At 43.0% G+C, this 26,308-nt stretch overlaps 1 protein-coding gene across 50 annotated transcripts in view; it reads left to right on the forward strand.

Moving 5' to 3' along the window:
• LOC100488700 (putative protein FAM47C) overlaps nucleotides 1-26,308 on the forward strand; it is a 92,213-nt gene that overhangs the window by 37,442 nt on the left and 28,463 nt on the right. For 32 of the 50 annotated variants that reach the window (XM_031893197.1, XM_031893196.1, XM_031893205.1 and 29 more), the window contains 9 exons: nucleotides 227-262; nucleotides 782-865; nucleotides 1,912-1,947; nucleotides 2,523-2,558; nucleotides 17,898-17,933; nucleotides 18,285-18,320; nucleotides 18,844-18,927; nucleotides 19,934-19,969; nucleotides 20,545-20,580. In XM_031893197.1, coding sequence (XP_031749057.1) covers nucleotides 227-262; nucleotides 782-865; nucleotides 1,912-1,947; nucleotides 2,523-2,558; nucleotides 17,898-17,933; nucleotides 18,285-18,320; nucleotides 18,844-18,927; nucleotides 19,934-19,969; nucleotides 20,545-20,580 — 420 coding nt within the window. Of the gene's footprint in view, nucleotides 1-226; nucleotides 263-781; nucleotides 866-1,911; nucleotides 1,948-2,522; nucleotides 2,559-2,907; nucleotides 2,944-17,897; nucleotides 17,934-18,284; nucleotides 18,321-18,843; nucleotides 18,928-19,933; nucleotides 19,970-20,544; nucleotides 20,581-20,927; nucleotides 20,964-26,308 lie in introns of all 50 variants that reach the window. The other 18 variants (XM_031893214.1, XM_031893189.1, XM_031893210.1 and 15 more) reach the window with 13 other exon arrangements.

Raw genomic sequence — 26,308 nt, forward strand, 5'->3', positions numbered from 1 at the left:
TATTCCTCACCCTTATCCTGCTCTCTGTTCTTCCCAGAACACCACACAATATCCCATTACTTCTCTTGCTCTCTGTTCTTAATCCATTTGCTTTTTCTTAGTTTAAAGCTCCAGGATAGGTGGTTGGCTAAAAAGGGCAATGTGTTCTAAAGGGGAAACTCTCCCCAAGAACTGATTTTGCATAGTATTGTCCTATTGGAAACTTCTTTTTATTATTTCCCTGCAGATATAAGTGAAGCTCTGGAGCAGCCTGAGGAAACTGGTAAGTTCCAATGTCCCTATCTCCAAACCTCACTTTGCTCCTCCTAAATATCTTCTAATATTATGATTAGTTAGCATTCCCCAATACTCCGGCCTTTGCATTTCTCTATATATTTTATTTTAATCTCTTAGACCCTTACCTTGATAAGTGAGAAGGAAATAGTACTTATATTACATATTGCAGTCACCAAAGTCCCCCAGGTTTATAGGGAAGATTCTTTGATTCTATTCTGCAAACTTCACTATATCCATTCTGTATGTATTTTACCTTTTAAAATCCAATTCATAATGCCACATCTGCAGGACAGGGGAGAAAACAAAGGCAGAAGGGAAGGTTTGGGAGTATCTGTAACAGTTATTATATAAAGAAACTTCTAGATAATACACTGACACCCGGCACAACAGGGGAAGATCTCATGGGGCAGTTGATTTCATTGCAAAGATAAATATAGGAGCCTATAGAATGGGAAGACATAAGGTGTCACATACCAAACTCTCTCGTTTAATATTTTGCTTGCAGAGCCTAAGAGTCTTCTTCAACGTAGAGGTTGCGTTATCTGGTCCTGCTTTGGAAAAAGAGATACAGACAAACCTGAGGCAAATGGTAAATTTCAGTATCCTTAATGCCAAATCTCTATTGCGCTCCCTACTGCTATGTCTTCTCTTCCAGCCATCCATATTGTATTCCTCTCGGTTTCGCTCCATTATCCTTCTCCCATCTGTGTCCTGCGTCCCACCATGCTGTATCCCATACCCTATTGCCCCAGTCTGTACATCTCTCTGTATATTTCCTTTATACTCTTCATTCCCTCCCTAGGGCCAGCCGTCAGCTAAAACAGAGATTTGAATTTGGGTCATCTTGATAAATAAAAGGGAAAAAGGGGCTATAAAAGATAATGAGATTCACCACTTATGACTTAAAAGTAAAAATGTTTTATTACCTTTGTATCAGTTTCCCTCAGTAAGGGGGGCCCTGTGTATCCCAAGAAAAGAACCAGTGTTCCCTTTATGCGATCCCACACCAACCGGCTCCTTCATGCTTGCCCCCTCCCCACCAATCTAATCCTGGGGGGACAGAAAAAAACCGCTATGAAGCATTGAAAGCCCAGAGAGGGTTTTTTGATTGCTGAGACAGGGATTCTGGGAACTAACCCAAAGAGCTCCAAGAAAATCCCATTTACATTGGGTTTATCCATGGGCCAGGGAGCCCCAAGCTTTTTTATTCATGAGCCACACTCATATGTAAAAAATGTTGGTGAGCCACACAAGAATGAAAAAATATTCTTTGGAGATGCCAATAAGGGCTGTGATTGGCTATTTGGTAGCCCCGTGTAGACTGCTGGCCTGCAGGAGGCTATGCTTGAAGTAAAACTGTGTCTCTGGGCTTCCAAAACTTGTCTCCAAGCCAGAGATTTAAAAATGGCACCTACTTTGAGGCCACTGGGAGCAACATCAAAAGGGGTGGTGAGCAACATGTTGCCCCCGGGCCACTGGTTGGGGATCCCTGCTATAGGCTAAAGCTCACCCACTGGGTTTAAAGTAGAAGCCAGTATAATAGCTGATCAGATTCCCAACTACAGGGATGGAATGACCCCCCTGTTGCACTATAGGAACCGTAAACTCCTCTCTTTATTATTATTTGCCTTGCAGGGGAAGGTGAAGCTCTGGTGAAACCTGATGAAACTGGTAAGTCGCAATTTCTTTATCTCCAAACCTCTCTTGCTCCCCCTGAATATCTTCTGTAATATTTTCTTGAGTAGCGCTTGTCTCTTGGGTCTACTTCACCCGATTGCTTTAATTCATCTTCCAGCCACCCATGTAGCGTTCCTCACCATTTCATCCTATCACCCTGCTCTCTTCTGCTCACTCACCATGAGACGGCTGCCTCATTACCTTCTTCCCATCATTCTATATCTTTCCTGTTGGTTCCTTCCAGTTTAAGGGCAATCTGTGCAAAGTGTCATTTTGGATTAGTTTGAAAAGAAAATAAGTACAACTATTATCTATGTAGTTACCCTTTGTCAATAAAAAGCCATAAATAGAAAGAATTTTTCCACCCTGGAACAGACCGTCCCGCTGCAGAGAAGAAACTGCAGAACAGCAAATGTTCCTTATGTTCTTACCAAGCAGCAATCACTATTTCTGCAGTTGTAACAGTGGCCCCTGTGTTAGAATGTGATCATTGTTCCTTAATAAACCCACATAATTATAAGGGACTGTATTTGCGCTGTTGGAACTTCTTTTTACTATTTGCCTTGCAGATATAAGTGCAGCTCCGGTGCAGCCTGAGGGAACAGGTAAGTGCCAATGCCTTTATCTCCAAACCTCTCCAGCTCCCCCTGAATATCTTCTACATTATTGTCATTAGTTGCTTTCTACTCCATCCCAATGCTTTCCCTCATCTTCCAGATGTCCATGTTGTATTCCTCACCCTTATCCTGCTCTCTGTTCTTCCCAGAACACCACACAATATCCCATTACTTCTCTTGCTCTCTGTTCTTAATCCGTTTCCTTCTTCTTAGTTTAAAGCTCCAGGATAGGTGGTTGGCTAAAAAGGGCAATGTGTTCTAAAGGGGAGCTCCCCCCAAGAACTGATTTTGCATAGTATTGTCCTATTGGAAACTTCTTTTTATTATTTCCCTGCAGATATAAGTGAAGCTCTGGAGCAGCCTGAGGGAATTGGTAAGTTCCAATGTCCCTATCTCCAAACCTCACTTTGCTCCTCCTAAATATCTTCTAATATTATGATTAGTTAGCATTCCCCAATACTCCGGCCTTTGCATTTCTCTATATATTTTATTTTAATCTCTTAGACCCTTACCTTGATAACAGTTATTATATAAAGAAACTTCTAGATAATACACTGACACCCGGCACAATAGGGGAAGATCTCCTATTACGATATATATACGGAAGATATTACGTGTCATATACCAAACTCTCTCGTTCAATATTTTGCTTGCAGAGCGCAAAATCCGTCGTCCCGTTCGATCTCTTGCTAATTAAGACCCTATGCCAACCGGTAAGTTTCAATGTACGTAACTCAAAGCCTCTCAGAGAAAAGCAGGTATGGGAAGAGAATGGCGAGAGGTCAATTCTGAGAGATCAGATTCCAGCACAGGGCTTTTTATTTGTCTTATGTGCTCATCTCTAGGTGCCCTTTAGACAAGGCCTTAGATGAGATCTTAACCCAAAAAAATGAAAATTTTTCTCTTACTCAGTTTTAGACTGCTATTACCAGGCTTTTGGCTCAACAGATCTCTCTGAAAGTCATTGAGTCAGCAAAGTTAGGGTTAACTGACTATACAAGAAGTACATCAGAAGCCCATAGACCAGTGGTTCCCAACCTTCCTAATGCCGTGACCCTTTAATACAGTTCCTCATGTTGTGGTGACCCCCAACCATAAAATTATTCCTAAGCCCATCGGAAATATGTGTTTTCCCATGGTCTCAGGCTACCTCAAAGGGGTCCCGACCCACAGGTTGAGAAGCGCTGCCATAGACAGTTAGCGTTGCTGACAGTCTGGCCTTCCAAAGAGAGTTGCTTAGTGAAACGCCAGGTACTAGCAGTCTAAAACTGATAGTTGCATTACCTTTAATGCAACTGCTATATGTAAGAACTCATTTTTAATATCAAATGCGTAGCTACAGGGGTCCGTTAGCTGGTTTGAGGGGCTGTAAGAAGAGGAGATTTTGACAAGGACCAATGGGTTGCAGGTCAAAGATATGAGAGGAAAAGACAGAGGAAGGAGGGAAGGTCTGGCAGGGTGTGGAACAGTTATCCAACATGGAAACTCCTCCCCAGATAATACATGGATACACAGCAGAGCAGGGGGAGGGAACACAGTTTATTTCATTGCAGGGGAAGAGAAATATGGGAACCTACAGAATGGGAGGAGATGATAGAATACTAACTCTAATACTAATACTAACGTTTTTCTTGCAGGGGATTAGAACCTTCAACAAATGTTGATGTGATTTCAGATGTGAAGCTAAGGAAAAGCCTGAGCCATGGACTCTAAATGTTTATTTTCCATTAAATTTCCTCAACTCCCAAATATTAGTTCATCTCCCTTTCCTAATGTGAGTCGTGTCCTTATCCCCGGCATGCCGCGCCTTATTCCTTTATGGCCCCTGATACCTCTTTATCTTTCTTTTTATCTGCCTGACCCCTTCCAAGGGATTTGGGTTTTTTGTCTTGATAAACACAATGAAAAATACATACAATTTGATGCTATTGTTACCATATCAATAAAGAGACATCATTAGAGTGTATATGTGTTCTAAGCGCATGATGTAAGTCCATGTTGTTATGTTCTTGTAATGAGCTGACATGGAGGGAAGGCAGCTAGGCACGGTTTGGTTAATCCATATGTGGAAGCAATAGAGAGAGAAATGAGAACTGCACTTATCAAGATCCCATACCCTTGTGCTAATTTGCCCCATCTCTAGTGGCCAACTTGCCTATTGCACCTACTTGGCATAGGATGTAACAAGGGAGTTGTGTCTCTTGCCCTGTAGGTTCACAATTTTGCACCATGAAACTGAAGGACCAACAACTATATCCTATCAATGTGCTGCCCCATACCTTGCAGAACCCTTACCGTGCCCATTTGTGCACAATTTATTAGCCTGCGCAAATCTTTGTTTCCCCCATGTGTAGCATAATGTCAAGTGCCTGATTGCCGTGGGTGCAGGTAATGCCGGAGTTCTAAAGAAGAAAGTTGCATGGTGTGTAGGGAACAAGGGGACCTTGTAACTGTGGCCCTGACCAGTGCTGACTAAGTACTGACCCCTTCTTACTCTTCAGTGGAACCCAAGCTGCTCAGCCAGCTTATCTACTCCTCTCTCACCAACTAAGGTGAGCTCCACTGAACCTTCCCTAAGGTTGGTATCCTACCAAAAGAGGCCTGGGTCAATGATTCCCTCCCTTATAAGAGCCTATTAACCTTCCTCCATGTTTTGAGAGTGTGGGTTGAAAACAGAGGAACCCATGAATGTATGGGGAGAACATACAGATTCCTTGCCAATAGCACCTTGGCTGGAAATGAACCTAGGACCCCAGAGCTGCAAGGCAGCAATGCTAACTGCTCCCATCCGATGCTTGATCATTACTCTAACATCCTGTAAAGCATAACCTTATGGCAGGCTACATCTGATGTCAGTTGTTATAAATTACGGCAAGCCGGGGTATACAATTTCTTTAATACCCTTAAAAGTGAAATGACCCACTTATTATATCATTTGACCAATAAAAACAAGCAATTTAAGACATTACCCCTACCCACCACAGTCATACCCAGATTTGTTCTGCCCTAAAAGCCACATCCACTTTCTAGTAAGTTTCTCTCTAATTGGGGTCCATGATTGTCCAGCTGAACTCTGGGCTGGAAAGCCCCAAAAAGGGTGGACTGAGCCTGAAGTCCAAGTGAGGTAGAATGAAAGATTTTATCTCGGAGCAACTTTAAAAATAATAAATGTAATATGTCCAATGCTTTACAGTGACTGTACAGGTATAGGACGCATTATCCAGAATGCTTGGGACCAAGGGTATTCCGGATAAGGGGTCTTTCCGTAATTTGGATCTCCATACATTAAGTCTGCTAAAAAATCAATAAAACATTAATTAAACCCAATAGGATTGTTTTGCATCCAATAAGGATTATTTATATCTTAGTTGGGATCAATTACAGGTACTGTTTTATTATTACAGAGAAAAGGGAATCATTTAACCATTAAATAAACCCAATAGGGCTGTTCTGCCCCCAATAAGGGGTAATTATATCTTAGTTGGGATCAAGTACAGGTACTGTTTTATTATTACAGAGAAAAGGGAATCATTTAACCATTAAATAAACCCAATAGGGCTGTTCTGCCCCCAATAAGGGGTAATTATATCTTAGTTGGGATCAAGTACAGGTACTGTTTTATTATTACAGAGAAAAGGGAATCATTTAACCATGAAATAAACCCAATAGGATTGTTTTGCATCCAATAAGGGGTAATTATATCTTAGTTGGGATCAAGTACAGGTACTGTTTTATTATTACAGAGAAAAGGGAATCATTTAACCATTAAATAAACCCAATAGGGCTGTTCTGCCCCAATAAGGGGTAATTATATCTTAGTTGGGATCAAGTACAGGTACTGTTTTATTATTACAGAGAAAAGGGAATCATTTAACCATTAAATAAACCCAATAGGGCTGTTCTGCCCCAATAAGGGGTAATTATATCTTAGTTGGGATCAAGTACAGGTACTGTTTTATTATTACAGAGAAAAGGGAATCATTTAACCATTAAATAAACCCAATAGGGCTGTTTTGCCCCAATAAGGGGTAATTATATCTTAGTTGGGATCAAGTACAGGTACTGTTTTATTATTACAGAGAAAAGGGAATCATTTAACCATGAAATAAACCCAATAGGATTGTTTTGCATCCAATAAGGGGTAATTATATCTTAGTTGGGATCAAGTACAGGTACTGTTTTATTATTACAGAGAAAAGGGAATCATTTAACCATTAAATAAACCCAATAGGGCTGTTTTGCCCCAATAAGGGGTAATTATATCTTAGTTGGGATCAAGTACAGGTACTGTTTTATTATTACAGAGAAAAGGGAATCATTTAACCATGAAATAAACCCAATAGGGCTGTTCTGCCCCAATAAGGGGTAATTATATCTTAGTTGGGATCAAGTACAGGTACTGTTTTATTATTACAGAGAAAAGGGAATCATTTAACCATTAAATAAACCCAATAGGGCTGTTTTGCCCCAATAAGGGGTAATTATATCTTAGTTGGGATCAAGTACAGGTACTGTTTTATTATTACAGAGAAAAGGGAATCATTTAACCATGAAATAAACCCAATAGGGCTGTTCTGCCCCAATAAGGGGTAATTATATCTTAGTTGGGATCAAGTACAGGTACTGTTTTATTATTATAGAGAAAAGGGAATCATTTAACCATTAAATAAACCCAATAGGGCTGTTTTGCCCCAATAAGGGGTAATTATATCTTAGTTGGGATCAAGTACAGGTACTGTTTTATTATTACAGAGAAAAGGGAATCATTTAACCATGAAATAAACCCAATAGGGCTGTTCTGCCCCAATAAGGGGTAATTATATCTTAGTTGGGATCAAGTACAGGTACTGTTTTATTATTACAGAGAAAAGGGAATCATTTAACCATGAAATAAACCCAATAGGACTGTTCTGCCCCAATAAGGGGTAATTATATCTTAGTTGGGATCAAGTACAGGTACTGTTTTATTATTACAGAGAAAAGGGAATCATTTAACCATGAAATAAACCCAATAGGGCTGTTCTGCCCCAATAAGGGGTAATTATATCTTAGTTGGGATCAAGTACAGGTACTGTTTTATTATTACAGAGAAAAAGAAAATCAGTTTTAAAATTCTGAATTATGTGATTAAAATGGAGTCTATGGGAGACAGGCTTTCCGTAATTCGGAGCTTTCTGGATAACGGGTTTCCGGATAAGGGGTCCGATACCTGTATTTGTAAATGGAATTGTTATTAAGAGCAGCATCTGTCTTTATATTCCCTAAGCCCCTGGTTTTGCCTGTGTCTAAAAGGGATTTTACCATGATAAACACCATTTTTGGGAAAAGAAACCCTATAAATACGTCATTTTTTTTGTAAAATGCTGAATTGAATGGCATGCATTGATTATCCGTGAACCTGGGCATTATCCAGCGACTATGGGAATCATTATCGTATATTTTTTCTGAAAAATATATCTCTTTTAATGGTTTCCCCTGGGTTAAAAAATGTCCCCTTTATCATTGGATGACTGCAGTGCATTGTGGGAGATGTTTATGGCAGGGGTAGAAGTGCATAATATTATTGCTAAATTAAATATTCATTGTAACTAGTATATATTATTGATATTATATTGTAACAAAAAGTTCAAATTCATAATAAAATTCTCATTTTGGTTGATTTTGGCATTGCCGCGGTGTGGAGCCTATAGCAACAGAAGGATCAGTCACCTGAAGTCCTTGCCTGTAACATTACAGTCTATCATGCTAATACCTGCCCCGATCTGCCCATTTTCCCCAACAATGCACTGTAGCCCTTAGGACATGCAGAATGGGAATATAGATACTAAACCCTCTCAGTATTCTTGCTTGCAGGAGGTAAGGTCCTTGCACACCGTAGCTTGTCTCCGCCCCCTTGTAAGGTAGAAACTAGCCCCTATGGCAAGTGGTAAGTTCAATATGCTCAACTCCAAGCCTCTACTGCACCTCAAAAACCTTCTACCCTCCCAACTAACCCACTTCAGTCTGTTGGTGGACTTCTCCCCACTTGTGCCATCCACATTGTACTCACCAGGTGATAATGGCAATAAAGCGGTTTGTTACCCTCATCGGCGCGGTGCCCTGTATATTCCCCAAAAGCCCAACCCCGTTCCTATTTGTATTATTCTTCCCCAACACTGACAGACACCTCCGCTTATCCACTTAAGCCTCAAAATGAGGCTACCTAAATGCTGGAGAAGGTTCCAGCATCCCAGGGATCAACATTAGCTTATGTGCACTGCTGATGTGCATCCGCCTAGTGGTAGATGTGAGAATAACAACCTGGAGGGGAAATAGTAGGAGGACCTGGGTCCTATGATGGAGATAACAATAGTCAGGAATAGTGATGAGGGAATCTGTCCCGTGTCGCTTTGCCGAAAAATTTGAGAATCTTTCAAAAGATTTGCGAAACAGCGAAAATGTTGCACAGAAAAAAATTGTCGCGTGACTATTCTTTTGACGCCCACGACTATTCTTTTGTTGCCCGCGACTATTCTTTTGACCCCCGCGACTATTCTTTTGTCGCCCGCGACTATTCTTTTGACGCGCGACTATTCTTTTGACCCCTGTGACTATTCTTTTGATGCCTGCGACTATTCCTTTGACGCACGGCTATTCTTTTGTCGTCTGCGACTATTCTTTTGCCGCCCGCAACTATTCTTTTGTCGCCCGCGGCTATTCTTTTGACGCCCGCGACTATTCTTTTGACGCCCGCGACTATTCTTTTGTCGCCCGCGACTATTCTTTTGACGCCCGCGACTATTCTTTTGTCGCCTGCAACTATTCTTTTGACACGCGACTATTCTTTTGATGCCCACGACTATTCTTTTGTCGCCTGCGGCTATTCTTTTGACGCGCGACTACTCTTTTGACGCGCGACTATTCTTTTCAAACGCCACTATTCTTTTGATGCCCACGACTATTTTTTTGTCGCCCGCAGCTATTCTTTTGACGAGCAGCTATTTTTTTTTACGCTCATGACTATTCTTTTGTCACCCCCGACTATTCTTTTGACGCCCGCGACTATTCTTTTGACGCCCGCGACTATTCTTTTGTCGCCCGCGACTATTCTTTTGACGCCCGCGACTATTCTTTTGTCGCCTGCAACTATTCTTTTGACACGCGACTATTCTTTTGATGCCCACGACTATTCTTTTGTCGCCTGCGGCTATTCTTTTGACGCGCGACTACTCTTTTGACGCGCGACTATTCTTTTCAAACGCCACTATTCTTTTGATGCCCACGACTATTCTTTTGTCGCCCGCAGCTATTCTTTTGATGAGCGGCTATTTTCTTTTACGCTCATGACTATTCTTTTGTCGCCCGCGACTATTCTTTTGACCCGCGACTATTCTTTTGACGCCCGCGGCTATTCTTTTGACTATTCTTTTGACGCGCTACTATTCTTTTCACACGCGACTATTCTTTTGACGCCCGTGACTATTCTTTTGACGCGCGGCTATTCTTTTGACGCCCGCGACTATTCTTTTGACGGCCGCAACTATTCTTTTGACGGCCGCGACTATTCTTTTGTGGCCCGCGACTATTCTTTTGTGGCCCGCGACTATTCTTTTGTGGCCCGCGACTATTCTTTTGTGGCCCGCGACTATTCTTTTGTGGCCTGCGACTATTCTTTTGTGGCCCGCGACTATTCTTTTGTCGCCCGCGACTATTTTTTTGACGCGCGGCTATTCTTTTGTCGCCCGCGACTATTCTTTTGACGCCCTCGACTATTCTTTTGTCGCCCGCGACTATTCTTTTGTCGCCCGTGACTATTCTTTTGACTCCCGCGACTATTCTTTTGACGCCCGCGACTATTCTTTTGACGCCCGCGACTATTCTTTTGACGCCCGCGACTATTCTTTTGACACGCGACTATTCTTTTGATGCCCACGACTATTCTTTTGTCGCCCGCGACTATTCTTTTGTCGCCCGCGACTATTCTTTTGTCGCCCGCGACTATTCTTTTGTCGCCCGCGACTATTCTTTTGACCCGCGACTATTCTTTTGACGCCCGCGGCTATTCTTTTGATGCACGACTATTCTTTTGACGCACGACTATTCTTTTCACACGCGACTATTCTTTTGATGCCTGCGACTATTCTTTTGACGCCCGCGACTATTCTTTTGACGCCCGGCTATTCTTTTGACGCGCGGCCATTCTTTTGATGCGCGGCTATTCTTTTGACACGAGGCTATTCTTTTGACACGCGGCTATTCTTTTGACGCCCGCGGCTATTCTTTTGACGGGCGACTATTCTTTTGACGCGCGACTATTCTTTTCACACGCGACTATTCTTTTGACGCCCGCGACTATTCTTTTGACGCCCGCAACTATTCTTTTGACGCGCGGCTATTCTTTTGACGCCCGCGACTATTCTTTTGACGGCCGCGACTATTCTTTTGACGCCCGCGACTATTCTTTTGACGCGCGACTATTCTTTTGACGCGCGACTATTCTTTTGACGCGCGGCTATTCTTTTGACGCCCGCGACTATTCTTTTGTGGCCCGCGACTATTCTTTTGTCGCCCGCGACTATTTTTTTGACGCGCAGCTATTCTTTTGTCCCCCGCGACTATTCTTTTGACGCCCTCGACTATTCTTTTGTCGCCCGCGACTATTCTTTTGTCGCCCGCGACTATTCTTTTGTCGCCCGTGACTATTCTTTTGACGCCCGCGACTATTCTTTTGACGCCCGCGACTATTCTTTTGACACGCGACTATTCTTTTGATGCCCACGACTATTGTTTTGTCGCCCGCGACTATTCTTTTGACCCGCGACTATTCTTTTGACGCCCGCGGCTATTCTTTTGACGCACGACTATTCTTTTGACGCCCGCGACTATTCTTTTGACCCGCGACTATTCTTTTGACGCCCGCGGCTATTCTTTTGACGCACGACTATTCTTTTGTCGCCCGCGACTATTCTTTTGTCGCCCGTGACTATTCTTTTGACGCCCGCGACTATTCTTTTGACGCCCGCGACTATTCTTTTCACACGCGACTATTCTTTTGATGCCTGCGACTATTCTTTTGACGCCCGCGACTATTCTTTTGACGCGCGGCTATTCTTTTGACGCGCGGCTATTCTTTTGACGCGCGGCTATTCTTTTGACAAGCAACTATTCCTTTGACCCCCGCGACTATTCTTGCGACAATTTTCACCCATCACTAGTCAGGAAGATTATGCATGCTGCTGCGCTGGGTGTTTCTGCAGGAACGGAATCATGCATAATGGCAAAAATGGCTCCCAGGCAAATATTGAATAGAAAATGCGTATAAAACTGTTCCAGAACCATATTACAAAACCTGGGGAAAATCAGGTAATATTGAAACCCCAACCATTATCAACCCCCCCCCCCCCCCCCCGTGCTCAGCAGTTGATGGGAAGTGGTATGATCAGTTCTGCACTTCTGCTTGAGGTTCCGGGGGGCAATGATTCCTACTGATGTCAGTGCCACTATGCCATTTACATGGGTATTGATCACCGCTATGCACTAACACTGCCCCGGCTGAGCTCTAACACTAAACCTCTGTGGTAGGTTTGGGGTCTTTTAACTAAAGGGCGGTTGTTTCTAAAGGGCATTATTTCACAGTGTCACAGTAAACAGGAAATATAACATGGCTAAGAATGATGACATTCATGGGGTTTGTAGCTGGGAATGGCCTACGGGAAAAACTGGTTTGCGTCTCAGTGACCTGAGCAGGAATTGCTTTGCTTCAATGTTTATCCCTGTGTTGTCCATTAGAATTTATCATGCATAGCTATGGATATTTGCATTCAGTACCGGTATGTGTACAACCCTACAGCAGCTTATTTGCCTATTTCCCCAGCAGGGTTGCAGTCCTATGGCTTATAAGATGCAAAAATGCATTTCATTTCTGAGCACGTAGCAAATTTTCTTTATTGTTTTATTACTTTTACTTGTGAGCCACTCTCAGATGTAAAAAGTAAACTTCAGTCACACTTTACTGCTGCGCTGCAAGTTGGAGTGATATCCCCCCCCCCCCAGCAGCCGATCAGCAGAACAATGGGAAGGGAGCAAGATAGCAGCTCCCAGTAGGTATCAGAATAGCTCTCAATAGTAAGAAATCCAAGTCCGGCTTGGGACTCCTCCAGTTACATGGGAGTAGGAGAAACAATAGGTTAGCTGAAAGCAGTTCTAATGTGTAGCGCTGGCTGAAAGCTCAGACTCAGGCACAATGCACTGAGATGGCGCCTACACACCAATATTACAGCTACAAATACATTTGTTGGTTCAAGAATAAAATGGTTAAATGAATTATTTGCTATGTAAACAGTATAATTTAAAAATAAAAAGTATACCAAAAAAATTATGATGCAAAATAAGGGCTGTGATTGGCTATTTGGTAGCCCCATGTGGCCTGCAGGAGGCCCTGCTTAGAGTAAAACTGTGTCTCTGGGCTTCCAGGCCTCCAAGCCAGAAATGTAAAAATGGCACCTACTTTGAGGCCACTGGGAGCAACATTAAAGGGGGATGGTGAGCAACATGTTGCCCCCGAGCCACTGGTTGGGGATCCCTGCTCTACTGGGGCACAAGCTGCCCAAATTCAGCATTCACATTGCCAGCGATCCTTGGGTAATACCACTGCACCCTCCCTTTCCCTCCTTATGGATCGGATCACCAGTTTGGGTTTGCTCAGCTGATGCCCATGTACAATGATGGGCTAATAACATGGCCGCAAAGGAGGGCACAGCAAGGAAGATAAGGGGAAGGGTGGAGAGAAGAATTGCAACAGGGATATATTCAGATTTATAGGCCCTATTCCCAGTTCAAATCCAATGAAAACTTTATCTTCTTAACTGATATTCCTTCAGGGCTGCACATTGAGTTTCCACTGATCCCCACAGCAGTGATTATGCACATGTAAACACAAATAGGGGCAATTCCTACATCCCATTCCACTCCCTTAGTGCAAACACATTGCCCCGGCCAGAAGGCAAACTCTGAGCAAAGTAACCAGTTCTGTCCAAGGGCAGAGCCTCTGACTGCTGAGGGCCCCAGGCCCCCTGACTGATTAGCAGTTTCAAGAAAAATATCTCATTCCATGAAATGGGTCCATGAAATAATTCTGCTGTGGGACCCGGTATCTACAATGTGGACAAGTGCAAAGTTATGCACTTTGGCAGAAATAAACGCAAGATATCTACAAAAACCCCTAGATCCTTCTCCAGTAGATAACAAGTTGTCTAATTCCAGGCAGTGTCATTCTGTGGCTACTAAAGCAAATAAAGTGCTGTCTTGTATAAAAAAGGGCATTGACTCAAGGGATGAGAACATAATTTTGCCCCTTTATAGGTCCCTGGTAAGGCCTCACCTTGAGTATGGGGGCATACTCTTTTTTTCCCATAAAAGTGATCAACGCACAAGAAGTACATTGGTCAGATGTTGGGTAGGGGGTTCCTCACGGTGAGGGTAGTGAGGTTGGGGAATGCCCTGCCGGGGGGTGTTGGGTAGGGGGTTCCTCACGGTGAGGGCAGTGAGGTTGGGGAATGCCCTGCCGGGGGGTGTTGGGTAGGGGGTTCCTCACGGTGAGGGCAGTGAGGGGGTTGGGGAATGCCCTGCCGGGGGATGTTGGGTAGGGGGTTCCTCACGGGGAGGGCAGTGAGGGGGTTGGGGAATGCCCTGCCGGGGGGATGTTGGGTAGGGGGTTCCTCACGGTGAGGGCAGTGAGGTTGGGGAATGCCCTGCCAGGGGATGTTGGGTAGGGGGTTCCTCATGGTGAGGGCAGTGAGGTTGGGGAATGCCCTGCTGGGGGGATGTTGGGTAGGGGGTTCCTCACGGTGAGGGCAGTGAGGTTGGGGAATGCCCTTCCTAGTGATGCTGTAATGGCAGATTCTGTTAATGCCTATAAGAGGGGCCTGGATGAGTTCTTGAACAAGCAGAGTATCCAAGGCTATTGTGATACTAATACCTACAGTTAGTATTAGTGGTTGTATATATAGTTTATGTATGTGAGTGTATAGATTGGTAAGTATAGGTTGTGGGTGCTGGGTTTACTTGGATGGGTTGAACTTGATGGACTCTGGTCTTTATTCAACCCTATGTAACTATGTAACTATCTTCTAGTGGCACCACTGGCTCCGTCACTGGGGTCCCTTAACTGACGTGTGAATATTATTGTGAAAAATTCCTTGCTGGGTCCTTTGGGTTGCAGGTTCACTAAAGTGAAATGCTCCAGAACCAGAGCAGCAGCTAGGAACATCCATTGGGTTATCCTGCATTTTGTAGTTGACCAACCTCTACAGACAATATCCAGTGGTTACTGCCACACAAAATAAGGAAACAATAGCCAAGATGTGTAAATACATGCATGAATTATTACCAAAAATGAGGTGCTGCCTGTCCATTACAGAGTCTAATAGGCAGTAGATCCATCCAGCAGGCACAGGGGCATCTACTGAGATTAGAAGAAAGGAGGTTCCAACATTACTATCAAAAGGGTTTATTACAATGAGAGCTGGGAAGCTGTGGGAATTCTCTCCCTGAATCAGTCGTACTGGCAGATACATTAGATAGGTACAAGAAGGGGTTGGAAATCAAGATCAACAAAGTTGATCCAGAGATTGGTCCCATTACCATCTTGGAGTCATCTTTAGAGCATGTGCAGTGCCACTGACACACAAAACTTGGCCTAAAAAGATCCAAGATGGAGATCTTTTCCGGACCACTTTGTAGGCCTGGATCATTACCCTTATAGGGCTGCTGAATCCTTCTGCTGATTGGTTGCTATGACTTAATAGACTGTGAGCAAACTTCTTATTATATCTTCACTTGGTTTCAGTATCTTCACAAAGTTCGCCGTGAACTTTCACCCTTCAGTGTGTTATCAGAGTAGGGTTGCCACCTCTGCCGGCTCTTTTCGCCAGGCGGGGGGAGGATGGTAACATCACGAGGGTGGGGAAGGGGCGGGACTGTGATGGCATGGGGCCGTGACATCATTAGGTGGGGCTATGATGCAAAGAAGCATTGGGATTATCCACATCCTATTAATCCTTTTCCTGCCAATGAGATAGAACCTACATCACTGGCAAGAAAATTAACAGGTGCCAGAGATGTAGTTTTGCCATGTCTGCTGCTGCTTGCAGGGTGGGGGTTTCTAGGGGGCGCTACTGGCCCCAAGTCTTGTCTACAAAAATATATCCTGAATGCAAAAATATCTCCATTACACAAAATGAGTTTTTCTCAGGGTACATAAGTATTTATGGCCATAAACAGTGGTCAAAATATACAAAATAAATATTTCTAGTCAAGTATGAGAACAAAATTACATTTGTGCACAAAAAAGATCTCATAAAATCACAAACGCCATTCTATCAAATCTCAAATGGATAAAATCCATTTAACAGAACCAGTGTGTAATGCTACTTCAGAAGTATGGAAAAAAAAAATTTGGACAAAATATGTAATGCCAAATACACTTTATATCTAACTAGATTTGAATGACAAAGTAGATGCTTGTAACATAAAGGAAGATTCCATCTATTTTGTCATTTAAGTCTAGCAATTTAGAGTTATATAAGAATTGATAAGTATTAATTGTTGAGTATTATATATAATTCATTCTGTAAGTAACGTTACACATCACTGTTTCTGTTCCACGGATTTTATCCATTTGAGAGACAGAATGCATGTTTAACTTAACAGAATTCATTTTGTGCATGGAGGATATTGTTGCATACAGAATGTATCGTTGTAGACAAATGGTACTTGGGACACAAGGCCCCTTATAGGTTTGTGTGTTTACAATAACATCTGCCTTGAAAAAATATGGGACCCCTACACCTATTCACCAGAGACCGTAAGGGGATATTAAAACCACTTAAACACAGTATTGTCCCCACAACCCAATATCCCTGGGTGGGCAGCAAATGTGGTTTTTATCTACAGTATGTCGCCTCTATCTAAATAATCTATCAATAATATGCCACTTGGCACTATTTACAGCCTACGCTGGCATTTGCCCATATGGTCCAACAGCCTGTCACTGATGGGCATCTGGATGGGGACAATGATAGGGAGGCCATGCAAGTAATAGAGAGAGGATAGAGCCAGCCCTGGGGCCTAGATAAATATTTCCCCTTATACAAATTTCACTAGGGCTTTAAGGTGACAGCCAGAAGCTAAATTGTTGCATATGAACATTTATTTGACTGACCCGTCCATCTGGTCATTGTTGACTTTGGGCTGTGGTTGGACGGGTGAAAGGGGAGTGGGGAAGGGGAGAGCCGGGTATAAAGGGAGAAGGAGAGAGACAGACCTTTATCCCAGGGACCCTGAGAAGAACAAGATGAAAGCCATTATCCTGCTTGCTCTGCTAGCCGCCGTCCTGATTCAGGGTAAGTGAGATACACATGGGGGAGAATAAGTGAGGGACGGGGGGGTGAAAGTGTAACTATACAGAGCGATAGGCAATTTGTATTGTAGAACAATATCATTTTACATCTTTACAATTTAGAATTGTGTAGAATGGCACCTTGGGAGTCGCTAGGAAGCAGAGATAGAAAATACACAACTCTGAAGCCCAGCACTTACTGGGGCTCATTTATCAACACTGGGCAAATTTGCACCTAGGGAGTGGTCTATGGCAACCAATCAAGCTCTTGATTCCTTCAGCTGGTTAACATAGTGTTAATAAATCAAAAATGATCTGGTGCACAAAATCCACTTTTCTTCGGGGAAATGGTTTGCCCTTTACAACTTGATTTCTAAAATGTTTATGCCCAAAAGAGAGCCCAAACCCAGTAGGCACTCACTAATTTTATCCCAGAAAGTTATTCTTTCACAAAGTGTCCTTAGTCTTTTGATTTAAACATAAAAAGTCTGTCAAATTTCTAGCGCATCGTTCAGTCATGTTGGGTTTTGTTCCAACTGACCCACTCAACATCGGGTCCCCACTCCCAGTGGGAAGAATATGCTCAAGATCTTGTGTTTGCTGATTACTATTTGCAATTAACCATATGTTCCATTGTTTAGTTTCTTGCCAGAAACTATATCTGCTTAGCACAACGTACTTTTTCTTTACTTGTCTGGGAAAAAGACACATGGAAGTACCTGAGGCAAATGGTCATTTTCAGTATCCTTAATGCCAAAATCTCTATTGCACAAAAACAGCTGCAAAACAGCAAATGTTCCTTATGTTCTTACCAAGCAGCAATCACTATTTCTGCAGTTGTAACAGTGGCCCCTGTGTTAGAATGTGATCATTGTTCCTTAATAAACCCACATAATTATAAGGGACTGTATTTGCGCTGTTGGAACTTCTTTTTACTATTTGCCTTGCAGATATAAGTGCAGCTCCGGTGCAGCCTGAGGGAACAGGTAAGTGCCAATGCCTTTATCTCCAAACCTCTCTTGCTCCCCCTGAATATCTTCTACATTATTGTCATTAGTTGCTTTCTACTCCATCCCAATGCTTTCCCTCATCTTCCAGATGTCCATGTTGTATTCCTCACCCTTATCCTGCTCTCTGTTCTTCCCAGAACACCACACAATATCCCATTACTTCATCTTGTACATCTTTCTTTTAATCCATTTGCTTCTTCTTAGTTTAAAGCTCCAGGATAGGTGGTTGGCTAAAAAGGGCAATGTGTTCTAAAAGGGAAACTCCCCCCAAGAACTGATTTTGCATAGTATTGAGCTATTGGAAACGTCTTTTTATTTTCCCTGCAGATATAAGTGAAGCTCTGGAGCAGCCTGAGGGAACGGGTAAGTTCCAATGTCCCTATCTCCAAACCTCACTTTGCTCCTCCTAAATATCTTCTAATATTATGATTAGTTAGCATTCCCCAATACTCCGGCCTTTGCATTTCTCTATATATTTCATTTTATCCTCTTAGCCCCTCCCTGACCTTCATAAATAAGAGGGAAAACGTATTTATATTACATATTGCAGTCACCAAAGTCCCCCAGGTTTATAGGGAAGATTCTTTGATTCTATTCTGCAAACCTCACTATATCCATTCTGTATGTATTTTACCTTTTAAAATCCAATTCATAATGCCACATCTGCAGGACAGGGGAGAAAACAAAGGCAGAAGGGAAGGTTTGGGAATATCTGTAACAGTTATTATATAAAGAAACTTCTAGATAATACACTGACACCTGGCACAATAGGGGAAGATCTCATGGGGCAGTTGATTTCATTGCAAAGATAAATATAGGAGCCTATAGAATGGGAAGACATAAGGTGTCACATACCAAACTCTCTCGTCTAATATTTTGCTTGCAGAGCATAAGAGTCTTCTTCACCGTAGAGGTTGCGTTATCTGGTCCTGCTTTGGAAAAAGAGATACAGACAAACCTGAGGCAAATGGTAAATTTCAGTATCCTTAATGCCAAATCTCTATTGTGCTCCCTACTGCTATGTCTTCTCTTCCAGCCATCCATATTGTATTCCTGTCGGTTTCACTCCATTATCCTTCTCCCATCTGTGCCCTGCGTCCCACCATGCTGTATCCCATACCCTATTGCTCCAGTCTTTACATGTCTCTGTATATTTCCTTTATACTCTTCGTTCCCTCCCTAGGGCCAGCTGTCAGCTAAAACAGAGATTTGACTTTGGTCCATCTTGATAAATAAAAGGGAAAAAGGGGCTATAAAAGATAATGAGATTCACCACTTTTGACTTTATGCGATCCCACACCAACTGGCTCCTTCATGCTTGCCCCCTCCCCACCAATCTAATCCTGGGGGACAGAAAAAAACTCTTTGAAGCATTGAAAGCCCAGAGAAGGTTTTTTGATTGCTGAGACAGGAATTCCTGGAACTAATCCCAAAAAGCTCCAAGAAAATCCCATTTACATGGGTTTATCCATAGGCCACAGATCCCCAAACTTTTTTATTCTTGAGCCACACAAGCATGAAAAAATATTCTTTGGAGATGCCAATAAGGGCTGTGATTGGCTATTTGGTGGCCCCATGTAGACTGCTGGCCTGCAGGAGGCTCTGCTTGGAGTTAAACTGTGTCTCTTTACTTCCAAAATCTGCCTCCAAGCCAGAGATTTAAAAATGGCACCTACTTTGAGGCCACTGGGAGCAACATCAAAGGGGGTGGTGAGCAAGATGTTGCCACTGGTTGGGGATCACTGCTATAGGCACTGGGTTTAAAGCAGAAGCCAGTATAATTGGTTATCAGATTCCCAACTACAGACCGGTTTCACCCTTCTTGGGGTTCATCAGCGTAGTGCTGGGTTTTCTGATCAGCTTAGGTAGAGCCGGGGGTGGGGATCCACATTTATTTGTGAGACAGGAATGGAATGACCCCCCTGTTGCGCTATAGGAACCGTAAACTCCTCTCTTTATTATTATTTGCCTTGCAGTGGAAGGTGAAGCTCTGGTGAAACCTGATGAAACTGGTAAGTCGCAATTTCTTTATCTCCAAACCTCTCTTGCTCCCCCTGAATATCTTCTGTAATATTTTCTTGAGTAGCGCTTGTCTCTTGGGTCTACTTCACCCGATTGCTTTAATTCATCTTCCAGCCACCCATGTAGCGTTCCTCACCATTTCATCCTATCACCCTTCTCTCTTCTGCTCACTCACCATGAGACGGCTGCCTCACTACCTTCTTCACATCATTCTATATCTTTCCTGTTGGTTCCTTCCAGTTTAAGAGCAATCTGTGCAAAGTGTCATTTTGGATTAGTTTGAAAAGAAAATAAGTACAACTATTATCTATGTAGTTACCCTTTGTCAATGAAAAGGCATAAATAGAAATAATTTTTCCACCCTGGAACAGACCGTCCCGCTGCAGAGAAGAAACTGCAAAACAGCAAATGTTCCTTATGTTCTTACCAAGCAGCAATCACTATTTCTGCAGTTGTAACAGTGGCCCCTGTGTTAGAATGTGATCATTGTTCCTTAATAAACCCACATAATTATAAGGGACTGTATTTGCGCTGTTGGAACTTCTTTTTACTATTTGCCTTGCAGATATAAGTGCAGCTCCGGTGCAGCCTGAGGGAACAGGTAAGTGCCAATGCCTTTATCTCCAAACCTCTCCAGCTCCCCCTGAATATCTTCTACATTATTGTCATTAGTTGCTTTCTACTCCATCCCAATGCTTTCCCTCATCTTCCAGATGTCCATGTTGTATTCCTCACCCTTATCCTGCTCTCTGTTCTTCCCAGAACACCACACAATATCCCATTACTTCTCTTGCTCTCTGTTCTTAATCCATTTGCTTCTTCTTAGTTTAAAGCTCCAGGGTAGGTGGTTGGCTAAAAAGGGCAATGTGTTCTAAAGGGGAGCTCCCCCCAAGAACTAATTTTGCACAGTATTGAGCTATTGGAAACGTCTTTTTATTTTCCCTGCAGATATAAGTGAAGCTCTGGAGCAGCCTGAGGGAATTGGTAAGTTCCAATGTCCAAACCTCACTTTGCTCCTCCTAAATATCTTCTAATATTATGATTAGTTAGCATTCCCCAATACTCCGGCCTTTGCATTTCTCTATATATTTCATTTTATCCTCTTAGCCCCTCCCTGACCTTGATGAATGAGAAGGAAAACGTATTTATATTACATATTGCAGTCACCAAAGTCCCCCAAGTTTATAGGGAACATTCTTTGATTCTATTCTGCAAACCTCACTATATCCATTCTGTATGTATTTTACCTTTATAATTCATAATGCCACATCTGCAGGACAGGGGAGAAAACAAAGGCAGAAGGGAAGGTTTGGGAATATCTGTAACAGTTACCCTATAAAGAAACTTCTAGATAATACACTGACACCCGGCACAATAGGGGAAGATCTCATGGGGCAGTTGATTTCATTGCAAAGATAAATATAGGAGCCTATAGAATGGGACGATATTAGGTGTCACATACCAAACACTCTCGTTCAATCTTTTGCTTGCAGGTCGTAGATCCCTCAACGTCGAAAGTATGTATAGGTTCCTATGCCAAATGGTAAGTTTCAATGTACGTAACTCAAAGCCTCTCAGAGACAGAGAGAGAAAGCAGGTATGGGAAGAGAATGGCGAGAGGTCAATTCTGAGAGATCAGATTCCAGCACAGGGCTTTTTATTTGTCTTATGTGCTCATCTCTAGGTGCCCTTCAGACAAGGCCTTAAAGGAGATCTTAACCCAAAAAACTGAAAATTTTTCTCTTATTCGGTTTTAGACTGCTATTACCAGGCTTTTGGCTCAACAGTTCTCTCTGAAAGTCATTGAGTCAGCAAAGTTAAGGTTAACTGACTATACAAGAAAAACATCAGAAGCCCATAGACCAGTGGTTCTCAACCTTCCTAATGCCGCGACCCTTTAATACAGTTCCTCATGTTGTGGTGACCCCCAACCATAAAATTATTCCTAAGACCATAGGAAATATGTGTTTTCCGATGGTCTTAGGCGACCTCAAAGGGGTCCCGACCCACAGGTTGAGAACCGCTGCCATAGACAGTTAGGGTCGCTGACACTCTGGCCTTCAAAAGAGAGTTGCTTAGTGGAAAGCCAGGTACTAGTAGCCTAAAACTGATAGTTGCATTACCTTTAATGTGACTGCTATATGTAAGAACTCATGTTTAAGATCAAATGCGTAGCTACAGGGGTCCGTTAGCTGGTTTGAGGGGCTGTAAGAAGAGGAGATTTTGACAAGTACCAATGGGTCGCGGGTCACAGATGTGAGAGGAAAAGACAGAGGAAGGAGGGAAGGTCTGGCAGGGTGTGTAACAGTTATCCAACATGGAGGCTTCTCTCCAGATAATACATGGATACACGGCACAGCAGGGGGAGGGAACACAGTTTATTTCATTGCAGGGAAAGAGAAATATGGGAACCTACAGAGGAGATGTTACTAGGGAGGAGATGTTACTAAATTCTCTCAACGTTTTTCTTGCAGGGGATTAGAATCTTCAACAAATGTTGATGTGATTTCAGATGTGAAGCTAAGGAAAAGCCTGAGCCATGGACTCTAAATGTTTATTTTCCATTAAATGTCCTCAACCAAATATCAGTTCATCTCCCTGTCCTAATGTGAGTCGTGTCCTTATCCTGATACCTCTTTACCTTTCTTTTTATCTGCCTGACCCCTTCCAAGGGATTTGGGTTTTTTGTCTTGATAAACACAATGAAAAAAACATACAACTTGATGCCATTGTTACTATATCAATAAAGAGACATCATTAGAGTGTATATGTGTTCTAAGCGCATGATGTAAGTCCATGTTGTTATGTTCTTGTAATGAGCTGACATGGAGGGAAGGCAGCTAGGCACGGTTTGGTTAATCCATATGTGGAAGCAATAGAGAGAGAAATGAGAACTGCACTTATCAAGATCCCATACCCTTGTGCTAATTTGCCCCATCTCTAGTGGCCAACTTGCCTATTGCACCTACTTGGCATAGGATGTAACAAGGGAGTCGTGTCTCTTGCCCTGTAGGTTCTCAATTTTGCACCATGAAATTTAAGAGGTAGCAGTATATCCTATCAATGTGCTGCCCCATACCTTGCAGAACCCTTACCTTGCCCATTTGTGCACAATTTATTAGCCTGCGCAAATCTTGTAGCATAAAGTCAAGTGCTTGATTACCGTGGGTGCAGGTAATGCTGGAGTTCTAAAGAAGAAAGTTGCATGGTGTGTAGGGAACAAGGGGACCTTGTAACTGTGGCCCTGACCTGTGCTAAGTACTGACCCCTTCTTACTCTTCAGTGGAACCCAAGCTGCTCAGCCAGCTTATCTACTCCTCTCTCACCAACTAAGGTGAGCTCCCCTGAACCTTCCCTAAGGTTGGTACCAAATGAGGCCTGGGTCAATGATTCCCTCCCTTATAAGAGCCCATTAACCTGCCTCCATGTTTTGAGACTGTGGGTGGAAAACAGAGGAACCCATGAATGTATGGGGAGAACATACAGATTCCTTGCCAATAGCACCTTGGCTGGAAATGGACCTAGGACCCCAGAGCTGCAAGGCAGCAATGCTAACTGCTCCCACCCGATGCTTGATCATGGTTCTTAAACTAATTTACATTACATTCCTTTACCCACTAATTAGCCAATCATTTGACCGTTAAAAATAAGCAATTTAAGCCATCACCCCCATCCACCACAGTCATACCCAAATTTGTTCTGCCCCAAAAGCCCCATCCACTTTCTAGTAATTTTCTCTCTAACTGGGGTCCATGATTGTAGCTGTCCAGCTAAACTCTGGGCTAGAAAGTCCCAAAAAGGGTTGACTGAGCCTTAAGTCCAAGTGAGGTAAATGCTTATTTGCTTCTCTACATATTCAGGGAAGGTCATGGAGCTGGGCAGTATAGCAGCATGGCTGATACAACATGTTTAGAGGGGCCCAACCAAGTTTTGGACCACAAAAGCTGGTTTCAAAGCAAAATGATCACCTAGTCACCATACTGGGCTTGCAGCACCAATCAGCTTCTCAAATAAGCAGGGCTGCCAGCCTGTTAAGCCAGGGCCAATATTACAAACTTTGCAGCAATGTTCCTCCTGGTAAACACATAATACCCTCCCCATTCTGGCCCTCGTCTGTCCTCTTGTGCCCTGATCTGCCCCATATCTAGCTCCATGTTAACCTTTTCTCTTTATCAGCTTTACCTTTGAGTGTAGTATTAGGGCCCACTAGGTGGCAACACTACATAAAAACCACATCTAGTTCACAGGGGGTTGCTTCCTAATGACGTGTTTCAGAAGCACTGGGATTGACCACATTACATTAACCCTTTACCTGCCAATGAGGTAGAACCCATGTCACTGGCAAGATAATTACCGGGTACCAACCACAAAGTTTGACATTTCTGCAGGGTAGGTGTGTGTGTGTGTATGATTATCTTTAATAAACAATACAATTTAGGAATAAAAAAGGAATACTGAAACCTCCTGGAATATTTGGGATCTCCCAAGAATATACATCGGTGGGCACATTGATATCAAGGCTACATCATCAATTTGCAGTCATGGAAGTTGGCTGCTAGGTGCATGTATTATTAGGGGAGGAAGTAGAAAAGTGACCTATTTTCCCTCTATCAAAAGTAAATTGCCCTCTCAATGATAAGCCAACTGCCTCCATTTACACTTGTATTGTCCATAGGGTCTAGTAACTTGGCTCTGATGGACAGCTCAATGAGGACAATGACAGGACCAGCCCCGGGGTCTAGATAAATATCTGCTTACACCTCTGGTGCTGTCACTTGGATCCCTCTACTGACGTAAAAATTCTTCTTGAAATTCCTTGCTGTGATTTTTCTACCGAGACCTTTTCTACTGGTCTCAGGGTCACTTCAAAGAAAGGAAGGAACAAAATATTGGGCAGCCTTTAGGAACATCCATATGCCAGCTCTTGGGCTAACCTTCATTTTGTAGTTGACCAGCCTCTACCAACAATATCCAGCCATTATGGGCACACAAGTAATGAAAAACATTGCCAAGATGAAGATGAAGCCTGTGGGGTTATTGTGGGGACAGGGTTATTGGAAATAGCTCTTAGTGCAAAGCACCAAGATGGGGATCTCCTATAGGCAACTTTGAAGGCCTGGATCATTCCTGCTAAAGGGCTGCTGGTACTTTCTGCTGATTGGATGCTAAGAGTTACTAGACTGATAACAAACTTCATCATTTGTTTTTAATGTCTTCATTTTCTGGCCACAGGGTTGGTGTATGGGTCTACTGTGTGTTATCGGACACTAGGAGGCCAGTGGTCACTACTGAGCATGTTCAAGCAGTTGCTGCCAGGGTAACACTTGCCTTAATAAAAAAAAATATGGAATCCCTTCACCTATTTAGCAGACATCTAAAACCTCCTCAAAGACAATGCCAGGGATCTCCGAGAACCCAATATCCATAGGTGGGCACATGGTCTTACACCTGCTCCGATATCAAAGCTCCATCACCATTTTGAAGTCATGGAGGTTGGAGGCTGGGTGCATGAATTATTAAGGGAGGCAGCAGAAAATAGTCATGTGCCGTGACAAATATCCTACATATGGGATATTTCCACCTATGCAGTGCCTATTTCTGCCACTGCAAATGATTGGTATTTGGCTGAATCCGTTAAGGAGGATTTGGGGATTCAGCCAAATAGCAAAAAGGTAGGTACGGTGAATCCTTACATATAACACAACAATGGGGTGCACAAGGGTATAAGTCAGTATCAAACTATTGGAATATTTTGTGCCCTTTGAAACAAAGATCTATTTGTCAACATTTGGCCAATTTTCAGCCAGATATCGGCCGGGTGGGCCCATCTGAGGGCCCCATACACAGGCCGATAAGCTCCCGACTCGGACAATCTGAAGCCTTTATTGGCCCCTGTCTGGCCCCCTATTGAATTCATTTATTATCCCAGTAATTGCCTTCCCAGGTTAGTCAGGCAAAAGTTCACACACCTTTGTTTTTAAGTGTTTCTAACGCAGCCCTTAGGCCGGTGGCGCACAAGGTGGACATCAGGCTGATCTTCTTCCAACCAGAGTGGATTTTGACTTCTTGCCTTTGGCTTAAATGGAAAACTTTTCAATTGGTTGTTTGAAGTCAGATGTTGACCTTTTGGCGAATTTCGCTCAACTGAATCCTGTTAGTTCCAGAATATGAAAATATGTCTAATTTCTCTTTTTTCCTTATCCGTCTCCCCAGGGCCGGTCTTACTTACACAAACAGGAGATTATTCCCTACGACCTCAAGTGCAATAAACTGGTTTTGCCTGTTTTTAAAAAGTAATTTCATTATGAAAAACACAATTTTTGGGAAAA

The sequence above is a fragment of the Xenopus tropicalis genome, chromosome 9 (assembly GCF_000004195.4).
Source record: "Xenopus tropicalis strain Nigerian chromosome 9, UCB_Xtro_10.0, whole genome shotgun sequence".
Taxonomy (NCBI): Eukaryota; Metazoa; Chordata; class Amphibia; order Anura; family Pipidae; genus Xenopus; species Xenopus tropicalis.